Source organism: Mercenaria mercenaria, unplaced genomic scaffold (assembly GCF_021730395.1).
Source record: "Mercenaria mercenaria strain notata unplaced genomic scaffold, MADL_Memer_1 contig_2924, whole genome shotgun sequence".
NCBI classification, from domain to species: Eukaryota; Metazoa; Mollusca; class Bivalvia; order Venerida; family Veneridae; genus Mercenaria; species Mercenaria mercenaria.
Genome location: NW_026461016.1, coordinates 1,681 through 12,959, shown reverse-complemented (window position 1 = coordinate 12,959; position 11,279 = coordinate 1,681). Strand labels below are relative to the sequence as shown.

General features: G+C 33.1%; 2 protein-coding genes across 2 annotated transcripts; both read right to left on the bottom strand.

Annotated features, from left to right (window-relative positions):
• Positions 1-3,569: 3,569 nt before the first annotated feature.
• Positions 3,570-8,260, bottom strand: LOC128552578 (solute carrier family 22 member 21-like). Its single transcript, XM_053533632.1, has 8 exons — positions 8,253-8,260; positions 7,353-7,520; positions 6,433-6,567; positions 5,845-5,927; positions 5,296-5,428; positions 4,816-4,881; positions 4,137-4,209; positions 3,570-3,686 (listed from the first exon to the last, which is right to left on the bottom strand). The coding sequence occupies exons 1-8, from the start codon at positions 8,258-8,260 to the stop codon at positions 3,570-3,572; spliced, it is 783 nt and encodes a 260-aa protein (XP_053389607.1).
• Positions 8,261-8,372: 112 nt separating this feature from the next.
• LOC128552579 (organic cation transporter-like protein) lies at positions 8,373-10,472 on the bottom strand. The gene is made up of 2 exons (XM_053533633.1): positions 10,170-10,472; positions 8,373-8,798 (listed from the first exon to the last, which is right to left on the bottom strand). The coding sequence occupies exons 1-2, from the start codon at positions 10,470-10,472 to the stop codon at positions 8,373-8,375; spliced, it is 729 nt and encodes a 242-aa protein (XP_053389608.1).
• Between the last annotated feature and the right edge of the window lie 807 nt (positions 10,473-11,279).

The window sequence follows — 11,279 nt, the reverse complement described above, 5'->3', positions numbered from 1 at the left end:
TGAATTTGTCTGAAGTCATTAGTCCTTTACCTCTCATTCATTAAAAATACAACCAAATCAATAGAGAGAGGTTGTGGCGAAACCAATGTCGATTGCGCATGTGCTATAAAAGCACACATCGAAGCGAATAAAAGTGACAATATACAAAGTCATTTATACTGTGTTTAATAAAATGTGCAGAGGTGCAAACTAACAAACTGTGTAACTAAGACAGGGACACGCACTTGCAGCCTTTAAATTATGTTTGAAACACCTTTAACAAACTGAATATGGTTCAAGGTTCAAGGTTTATTCGGCAAATTTGGCATTATGCATGCCTTTGGCCATTAAAAAATATAAAAAGAACATGACATATTAACAAACAATACAATACAGGTATAGATATATAGTGCAAAAAAATAAAAGTGTATGTATACAATAAACAAACGTATAGATTACAAAAGTATGTTAGAAAACATCTAAACAAACAAAATATATATAACAATTTTCGTGAAATTATGTGGTATTATTTTAAGTGTATTAACTCTATATTGCGTGTTTTCTTTAATAAACTTAGCTATCTTAACAAGCAGCTTAGCATTTTTCGTAGACATTAAATTATTAAATTTCTGAATAGTGGGCCATTGTGTATTACCAAGGTGCTTCTTGCTAATATCTGTATATTTGCTACAACAAAGAATGAAATGATATTCTGACTCCACAACATTTTGGTTACATATCTTACATAGTCTGTCACTTCTATCTATGTTATTATATCTACCCATCTCAATTTCCAGCTGATGTGAGCTTATTCTCATGCAAGTAAACATTTTTCGTAAATCAATATTTTTTAATTTCAAAATATAATCCTAAAAACAGAATGACATTTTATATTTACAGTAATTTTCCAATTTAGGTATAGCATTTATAGTTTCACTCCACTCTTGAATGAATTGATCATATAATTTGTTTTTCAACAACGGGAAATAGTTCAAATTAATTTCAAAGTTCATGCGTATATCAGTGTAACCAAGGTGATCTATAACTGAGTTAATTTGATTTGACCAACAAATACCGTTAATAGTTCTACACTGGTAAAGATATATGTCATATAAAGCCGAATACGGGTTCTTCATGATCTTTAACCAAAATTTAATTGCTCTTATTTTACAAACAACAGACAAAGGTAGTAACCCTAATTCGTCATACACCGCATAATTTGGGTCTGACTTTTAACACTCAAGAGGTATTTACAAAACCGAACATGTAACTTGTCAATTTCTTTTAACTTGTAGACACCCCAAACTTCTGCGCCATATAGTAAAACAGGTAGGACCATTGAATTAAATAAAGACAGTTTTGTTTTACATCCATGTCCACACGATCATATAAGGACAGGAGACTAAAATAAGCTCTAAGAGCTTGACCATGTAGAAGCTTAACAGCTTCTCTGAAAGTTCCTGTACTTATAAATTTAATTTCTAGAAAAATAAAACTGTCAACAATTTCAACTTTTTATCATTTATGAAAAATCTACGTTATGATTGCATTTCCGTTTCTCAAAAATACAGATTTTAGTCTTGTCTATGTTAATTTCTAAGCCCCATTTAACAGAATAATGCCATAGCCTGTCAATTTGTGCTTGCAGACTATTTGGGTCAGTTGTGAATAAAACAATATCGTCTGCAAATAAAATTAGACATTTTGACAATAAATCTAAGTCATTCTCAGTCAAAGAATTCATATCAAGATTATCAACTTATCATTTACAAAAAAGGATAAACATTATCGGTGACAAGGGTTCACCTTGTTTTAAGCTGATAGTGACATTGAAAAGCTCTGACATTTTCATAGAGCTTGACATACGTACACATGACTGAACATTTTTATATAGTGACATAATTATTCTAATATGAAGGTCACGGCGATTTTACTAATATACGAAAGTGAGAAAAACAAGATGTATATGTAATAGAAAGAGCATTGAAACTTGAGGGTAAACTATTTGTACGAGGGGGCGTAGCCCCCTAGTATAAATCGTTTACCCGAGAGTTTTAATGTTCTTTCTGTTTTGTATCATAGCCATCCATATATGGTAGTTCAGTAGGCGTTCCACATTGCCATATATAGCAGTTCAGTGAGTAGGCTACTTAAAATCCTTGCTTTACAAATGTGTAAAGCTCAGGTAAAATAAACCAATGCGAGCGCAGAAAATCAATAAAATGCACGTCACTGTCTGCTGTTAGAGACACCCCCATACACGCTGGCATACTTTCCTATCCAACACTGCGGTAACTAGCGTACGGGTATTTAATACCTGCACACTTTTAGCTACCGCATCCAGCGCTCAGTGTATACGATTTACTTGCACCAAATTTGTCAAGAAAAACACCGAGCTATGATACAAATGGAATATAACCCTTGACAAATACAGTTGAGATATTGATATTTATATAATTAAAGACATCTCATTGACATTCTTCATATTGCAGAAAATTAAAATTTTCATGACATAAAACGTATTTCCATTCAATAACAACATTTTCCAAGAACACTCATATTGGCATAATGAAGCCATTAGAAGCATAACCGTAGCCTGGATATCACCTGTATTTTACGAAAGAGGTGAGGGTGTGACTACGTTTACCACTTTAAATATTATTATCTACTTTATAACTCCAAGAAAGAGTCCCCATATTTTTGCATATTTAGTGCAAATTAGTTTCACACCACGGGGCGTATATATAACCTCTTCGTCGTGTTTAAATAAATTAAAACACGCTACTGCTAGACATATTTTCATTAATCTCTTTGCTGTGTAAAGCTTCCCAAATTTATCAAGGTTATAGACAATTTTAAAGACTGAATTATTTTTTGAAAGAAATAATGAAAAGTATTGAGTAACTAAATAAAGCTTGTTAGAAAATATTAATATCTTAAAGTTTAATTTTCATTTGAAGAAAACACTGATCTATGGATACAGTGGATATTCAGAATAATTATCTGAATTTTTTCGGCTGGTGTGGGTTGGGTGGAAGTGCGGTCCATATTGACCTTTTTTCATCTGCATTTGATGACATATGTATTTCATTTAATACTCAAAGATCTAATAAAAAGGATTATTAATGTACTAGTGGCTGCATTGTTTTCAAAGTTTGTATTTGTATGATTTACTATCTCGGGGACTGTCACTGCAATCTAAGAAAAGCGAAAATGTAGATTCAAAGTATATCCAATTTCTAATGTTTTTTTTGTGTGCTGTAAAGTCTTAAATAGCAGTTTTTTTACCTTGACTCGTTGTTTAGACAGATTTATACTTGAAACAAATCATTGCCGTAAAATATCCGTATATTCGTACTTCAGTTTTCATGGTCAAACAAATGCACACATAGATATACCACTTTTGTATAATGAAATTATAATGACAAACATGTCATTTAAGCATAAATCACCGCGCGTTTGCATTTACACAAGTTTTGAATCGTAGGCGATTTGCGTGATTACGCAAATATTTTAGATATAAAATATCTCTGCTACCACTTAATCAGTATCAAATATCACTTGAAGGATTTGGGTTCTTTGGATGAATCTCATATGGAGTCCGGCAGTGTCACATCCTTTGTTTCTTTCAGACGCGCAATAGTTCCAGCCGACAGGAATATCAAAACACCACAGGTAAAATACATCAGTCCAGGAAAAAGTTTATCCTGTCAAATATAACAGATGCATTCAGATTTCTCGTACAAGATTGTTTATTTACAACAGCATGCAATTCAATAACCTTCGTTATCTTAAAGACATTTCAATAATATGTCATTCATGTGCATTAAAATTAAAGTGATGATAAGTAATTTTCAAAAGCACCATTACGTAGAGCCAAATGTTGACATAAAAGATCATATTATGTGAAACGTTCTTGCCGACAGGCGTACTATAGATGACAACGTTACTTACTTAATTAACGAAATGAATGTTTTCCTCTTCTTATAGTCATGTATTATTTTAAAAATCATGTGTTGATCACATGGTTCCTTCTAAATGAACCTGCCTAGGTAGTCAGCATGTGTAGCATAATTAAACAGTGCCATTTAACTTCCTTGTTAAAGCCATTTTATTATTAGTTATTATAGAGGGGAAACGTTTGACTACGAACTTACAAGATAAATCAACAATGGAGCTGCTATTGCACCAATTCTTCCAACTGTTGTCTGAAAACCATAACCTATTGTCCTGAAATTTGTTGTAACAGATTAACAAGTGATTGTGTAGTACCTTATTATTAACGTTTTAATCAAGACGTCATTTTATATGTTAGTGTTTACAGCATCATAACTGCATGTGGCGCATAAGTTAAGGCTATCGTCAACTAAACCCTGTAATAGAAATCTCCCTCGAGATACGCTCTTATACTATAAAATATTTGAATGTGTGCATGTTCATCAGGAAGCAGATGTTTAGAATTCGTGACAAAACTTTCGTCGAACTAAGTGTGTTTATACAACTATATTGTTAATAAAATATTGAAATTATGTTCAAATAATAGATGAATTATCATAGGAGCGCTATAAAACCTTATAATATCGGAGTGTCATTTACCTGGCATATTCATAACCTTGTCTCTAGAATGTAAGCGGATTTAGTTCATTTTTAACAAATCATTTGCCATGTATATTCATATGTGCGTCATAACATACATACTATTTTGACATAACTTTTAAAGACAAAAACACACTGATATCGTAAACTGAATGTTGATGCAGAATTAAATCACGTGAGAGATGTTTTTTACGAATCTGAAACATTTACAAATTATAAAACATCTTCGCTTTTGCGTACTTTTCAATCTGAATGTCAAGTCTGTAAGCTTTCACACAGACGTCAATGTCATGTATTATTTTACATCTACAATTAAGAAAAAGATAGAAATATCATTAAACGATTAAATGTTTATGTGTTCCTTCTAAGTTCTGTACAAATGTCAAACAGTTCAGTACACAGGTCATTAACTTTAGACCAAGATAAAAGTTAAAGTAAAAGGGGTAGAGGCAAGCAAAGTTCTACAAATATTTGGCAGCTAGTAACTTTATAAAATTGTTTCGTTCAAATAAAAAAACTGCCATGGTTACAAGGTATATAACATACTTAATATAATATATAGTGAAAACTTACTATAGTAAATGTAAGAATTAACAAACTTTTGTATACTTGATGTACTTGAAAGTTACAAATATACTTCCGAGAAACGATCACCTGAGACATGCACTACTTTGCATGTTAATACTGTTCCCCTTTAATCATGGCTCACAAATATCTTACCTCACTACAGTGGGATATAATTCCGTAGTAAAGATAGTAATAGCAAGGTATGCCGTTGAAACAGCCATTTTTGCCAGTAATGAAATGACCAAACTGGCAACTTTGAGAGACACTGAAGACCTTGGAAGCTGATCTGAAATGGAACACATAAGCTTTTTGCAAAGCATTTGTTAATTGAAAAAGACATACAGTGCATGATTTATTCTCATAGATATGTCTAAACCTAATAACATTTTTGGATTTACTTTATTCCGTTCATAAGTTTGATTTATGTTTACAAATTGCCATGTAACATCTCTTTTTTTTGAAACACAGACTGTATTCTAGCAACACATACGCGTGCCGAATGCAAAGTATTGTTAACATACGTACTGTACGGTGTTTGCTAAAAGGCGACAACTGTATATGACCCTAACATATTTAAGTATTATTCAGATTTTAAGACTGAACACACAGACTTAAGAATTCTGTTTGATAGATTTAATTCTTAACAACTAAATCATGCTTTTTAGGAAATGGTCAATCAAAGAAACCATATATATTTCTTACCAAAATGTTGCAAAATGCCAGAAACGCAACTCAGTATGCCTGACAGACCAAATGAGACGAAACATAACTTCTTTCTACCGAGTCTGAAAAGCAGTGTACAGGTATATTATTTGGGGATGATTGAATTGCAATAAGCAAGTTTTAAGTTTAACAATTTTCTTGTCCATTGTCATCAAATTTCAGTTGTATCTCTGTATGATACACATAAACAGATATTTCGGTTATATTACAATATTTTGCTGTAGTTAACTTAAGGCAACCTGGGAAGGAATTCAGCGACCGCCGGCAAACAAAATCCCAAGGCGAAGATAGTGATATTCTTGTGCCGCCTTTAAAAGACACCAATGATTGAATTCATAAGGGATTCGTTAAACTTCTTCCTGTAAAAAACCTAACAATTCCTCTGCAACCATAATAATGAAACGAATCCGTAATGTTGGACACGAGTCTTTATTTAACATAATTTTGATATTCATTATACAAGGTGCATTTAATTCATGCGTGAAATATGTCAAAGAAGGCTAAATATTATGAATCTATTCCATGGGCAGCTATGACAACACCACATCAACAAATTCTTATATTTACCTGTTCAATAATGGTCCGGCTACTAAATGTACAGGTATGTCCACCAGGTTGATGAGGAATATGGTCAGATAAATGTTGACAGAAATGCTCTCCATTCCAAGGGACATACTAAACCAAGCAGTACTAACAGAAAACCTTGAAAGTAATATCATTTGTTATACAGCATTTTATCATTATAGCTATATGTTTGCGTCTGTGCTTTTGTCTGGAAAAGCTAGCTTACCAGGATATAATTGTAAGAACAAGATTTTGGCAAGTTTGTTAAGTATTTCTAATTAACATCTAAAAATCTTCAACATGCATATTGCATTTTAGCAGCATGGAAAAAAAGTTTCACCTTTTAAATAATCATGGAAAAAATTCACTTTTTAATAAATCATGTCTTAATATTAATTACAATATTTATTTATTAAATAGGGATATTCACATCCGACTGACTATACAGCCTATGATATTTGTTCATCTACGTTTTTGGATGAAGACCCGTAGTATTGTCTTTTTTTGTCTTTTTGCCTAAATTTCAGCAAGTAGAATCTCTAGATAAAACCAAAGGAAAAAGTGTCTTGGAACTCCGAAAGTACCCTGAAGTCGTATTTCTTCAAGTATACAGCAATTCAGTCAGACCGTCTCAAATCAAAAGATCATACCTATGACCTGTACATGCATATAGGTGACCCGCAATATAGGTTGACGGGAAAGAACGGATATGATTACATGAGTATCGATGCCATCTGTTCTCATTTACGTAATCATCTTACTAGGTTTACGTATGGAAAATAGTACACATTATGCATGGACTCTCGACAATTCTATTTACTGTAGTTTCCAGAAAAATGGTAGATTTTACTTGCCAAAGTGTTGACAAAGGCAAAGTAATATTTCGGAGAATTTTCGACGTCAATAAAGTGGCGACAGTGTACACAGTAGTGGTGTTTGATGGTGTATTTATTTCAGTTGCCGCTGAATCGAATATTTTCTTCAAATCTGGTTTAGGCACCCTGTTAACATTTGCTACGAAGTCGATTGATCTGTCAGCTTGTTCAAACTTCATCTTGGAAACCAACCACCTGAAACTTTCTGGAACAAAGCTGGAATAAATAATAAAAAGAAATTTTGATTATGCATTAGGTTTCAAACAAAATGTCTAAGTGTTAAATTCATGATTAATTAAGTAAATTACAACATATGGACACATTCTATCTCATTTTATTACGTAAATACCAGTTAAAAATGATACTTTCAGATTAAACGTTTATAAGATGGTGACAAAAACTATTTGTGCCGCATTTCCCCCTGTGAGTTGAGATAAGATGTGGTTTATTGTCACTTTCAAAATGGCACTAAAATGGAAATGATACGTATCATAATAAAAAGGTATCTACAGTTTAATATTACTTAGTGTGTCAGTAAAGACTTAATATGAAATCTTTGAGAAAGGAATACGGAAACAAGTTTCATGTGCTAAATGAATTGCAGCTCATATGTTATGTTAATTGATAGGTCTGCCAGACTAACTATTTTTTTTAAACATTTAATCTAATAATATAAATGTTCGCTCGTAATATTCTTCCAAATGTTAAAAAAATCAAATTGACATTGAGGGCTCTCCATAACAATATATATAGATTTATTCAACTACTATAGAAAATATTTTAATTTACAACATCTGAGATTGTTTTAACAGTAAAGAATTTTTATTAACATCTTCACTGTAAAAAGAAATTCTATATGCGAAAATGCCTTTTCAATTGCATTGTTTTCCGAATGCTTCTAGACTACTATCAAAGAAACTAGCATGAAATTTGTGTTTTTTTCCCTACTATCCCATCTTTCTAATAGCTGCATTTTCTAAGTGCATCCTGGGGTTTTCTAACATCATTTTTTAATAAAATTCTAAATGTAAAAAAACATTTGATTCCAACATGCTTAATTAAATTAAGTTACCATAGAATCATTAGAAAGAATGTGCCGATGAGTGTCTTTAACAGATGTATTCTTTTCCAGTCATGTAACCACCATGCGACAACTGCATATAGAATACATATGAGAGGCTCCGCAGGGATACACACTACTAATGGTCGCCATAGCGGCGGTACAAATTCTATCATCAGCGGAAATTGTACTGTAAAGCAAATTCCAACTCCAATGCCAATGAAGAAGCGAACAACCGAATATGTCTGCCATGACTGCATAAAATAGCCAACGAAATTGAAGACAACCATAGTGGTAAACCCTGTGAGCATGGTTGGTTTGCGTCCAATCGAGTCCGCCATCTGACCAGCGATGATGGATCCTAGAAGAACACCTACCATCTGAATTGATGTAATGAAAGCCACAGTCCATTGTCTGTCACACACAAGGTTCCACTGTAAGTATAACAGATAAAATACAAAGTGTCATCGTAAGTGTTAAACTAGAGGCCAAGATGACCCTAGGTCGCTCACCTGAGAAACAAACCATAACAGTGTAAACATGTTTGACCTATCGATTTCATGGAAACAAATATTCTGGCAAATTTTCATTAGGATTGGACAAAAATGTGGTATCTTGAGTTTAAACAAGTATTTTCTTTGATATGACCTAGTGACCTAGGTTTTTGACCCCAGATGACCCATATTCAAACCTGACCTAGATTTTATCAAGGCAATCATTCTGACCAAATTTCATGAAGATCAATTGAAAAATACAGCCTCTATCGCATCCACAAGGTTTTTCTTTGATTTGACCTAGTGACCTATTTGTGACCCCAAATGACCCATATTCGAACTCTACCTAATTTATCAAGGCAATCATTCTGACCAAATTCTTGAAAATCAATTGAAAAATACAACCTATCGCATACAAAAGTTTTTTTTTTTATTTTATTTGACCTACCGTAGTGACCTACGTTTTGACCCTAGATGACCCATATTCGTATTTAACCTAGATTTTATCAAGGCAATCATTCTGACCAAATTTTATGAAGATCAATTGAAAAATTCAGCCTCTATCGCATACACAAGCTAAATGTTGACAGACGACAGACAGACAGACAGACGACAGACAGACGCCGGACATCGAGCGATCACAATAACTCACCTGAGCATTGCCCAGGTGAGCTAAAACGGATTACGTAAGACATTTGTATTACATGCTTTCCTGATATAATCACACATGTAATATAAACTCATTCATACAATGTGTACTGAGGAATGCAATTGTGAAATTAGAATTTTGTTGAAATCCAACATATTATTTGTTCAAAGCATATAACCCGTGTTCAAATATCGCAAAAAATGTCAACTTGTTTATATACTAACTACTAGTAGTATATTTAAGATTTTTTTTCAAACACATATGCTAATAACATTTAGATTGATATCTTACAAAGAACTGTGTAAGCTATAAACTAATATTTCTCCCAAATTTCAGTATTTAAGTAAACTGGTGCAACGTAGATGTGCCTGCATGTTTAAAAGAGCATACGAATAATGAAGTCTTTGAGAAGAATCCTATCGAAACATAAAACACAATCAAGCAAAATAACAGCAAATTTGGGTTGACTGAGTCTGTTCATGAGATGTAATAAAATCTGCAACATCCTCGCGTCCTCCAAAACCAGCTTAAGCGAACTTAAATTATACAGATACATTGAATATACCCCATGCCCCATACAAAACAAAAACAAAAATTTAAATAAAGACAATCAGTTAATTTACAATTTGAACGTTGATCAAAATGTATGCCACTAAATATACCTCTGATACGACTGTATCCATGCTATTGGAAAATATGTACGAACTACATGTCGTATTCTGTCCGACCGAGCATAAACGATGAGTAGAAAGTTCACTCAGGTTTAATGTAGACAGCGTGGTTAACTTGACGTCGAGTGTGTGACAGGTGAAGTCAGAGTCGTAGCCAATAAATGACATAGCCAGCATGCTCCAGACAGTAACGGTGCTGGAAGTGTGAATAATTGTACAGAGAAGTTTCTGCAAGAGGCCACACCCGCCAAGATCTTCAATCAGATGCTCAAGTTGGGAACTGTAAGACGACATTTCTGTAATACATAAGACATAACATGCAAGAAAAGAAAGCATAATTGTCACGATACTAAGAGGCCAATGCTGGTTCTTTCCAATTAAAGAACCAGACTCTGCATTTTATATGTATCTCGAACGTTCAGGTTACTGGTTGTTACCCTATAATCGACCTCAAATATACATAATGTCCTCTCTTTATGGTATTTGACATGAACTAAAATGCTTGATAAATATGCATACCTAGTGAACGGTCCTTACAGAAATTCATTGTAATTATTTATGACATTCGGGGACATTATGTCCGTTCATTGTAACTGTAAATCAGAGGTCATCTTTACATATTTCTTGAGGGTGGGCCGATTTCATGTCATCTCAGAGAATCAATCAACTCCAGTTGCATTTTAAGCTTTCAAATGTTCTTCTTGTAGATTTGATTTGCACTTGAAAATAATTACCTAGTCAGAACAGTTATAATACCTGTACCCTATATTTGCATTCTTGAAAGGAACCTTCAAGTATATTTACCTCTTCTTTATTCTTTGTTCGGCATTTAAACTTTATATGTGCAGTTTTTCTCGCAAAAATGCAAACTGGGAAAAAGGAAAAAAATCATCATCGTTCAAGATTTTCTTCGAACAGGGTACAAGGAATTTATTCTTTTTTATTAACTGAAAATAAGATATATTATAAGTAATAGCGAACTAGTTGACTCTTCATGTTTTGTATATATGTACAGAATACGGGACGCTTAAAATTGACGATAAGCTACAGTTTCGGCAACATTACTTGTTTTAATATAAATTCTCAAACAGACTTCGCCGA

What these genes read in the sequence shown, in the direction of transcription:
- LOC128552578 (XM_053533632.1), bottom strand. An exon ending in CCATCAAACACCACTACTGT is followed by an intron (nt 6,568 to 7,352) that starts GTACACTGTCGC and finishes ATTACTTTCAAG; the next exon opens with GTTTTCTGTTAGTACTGCTT. An exon ending in CTCCATTGTTGATTTATCTT is followed by an intron (nt 3,687 to 4,136) that starts GTAAGTTCGTAG and finishes TATATTTGACAG; the next exon opens with GATAAACTTTTTCCTGGACT.
- LOC128552579 (XM_053533633.1), bottom strand. Translation starts at nt 10,472, where the DNA reads ATGTCGTCTTACAGTTCCCAACTTGAGCATCTGATTGAAGATCTTGGC. An exon ending in TGGATACAGTCGTATCAGAG is followed by an intron (nt 8,799 to 10,169) that starts GTATATTTAGTG and finishes TTATACTTACAG; the next exon opens with TGGAACCTTGTGTGTGACAG.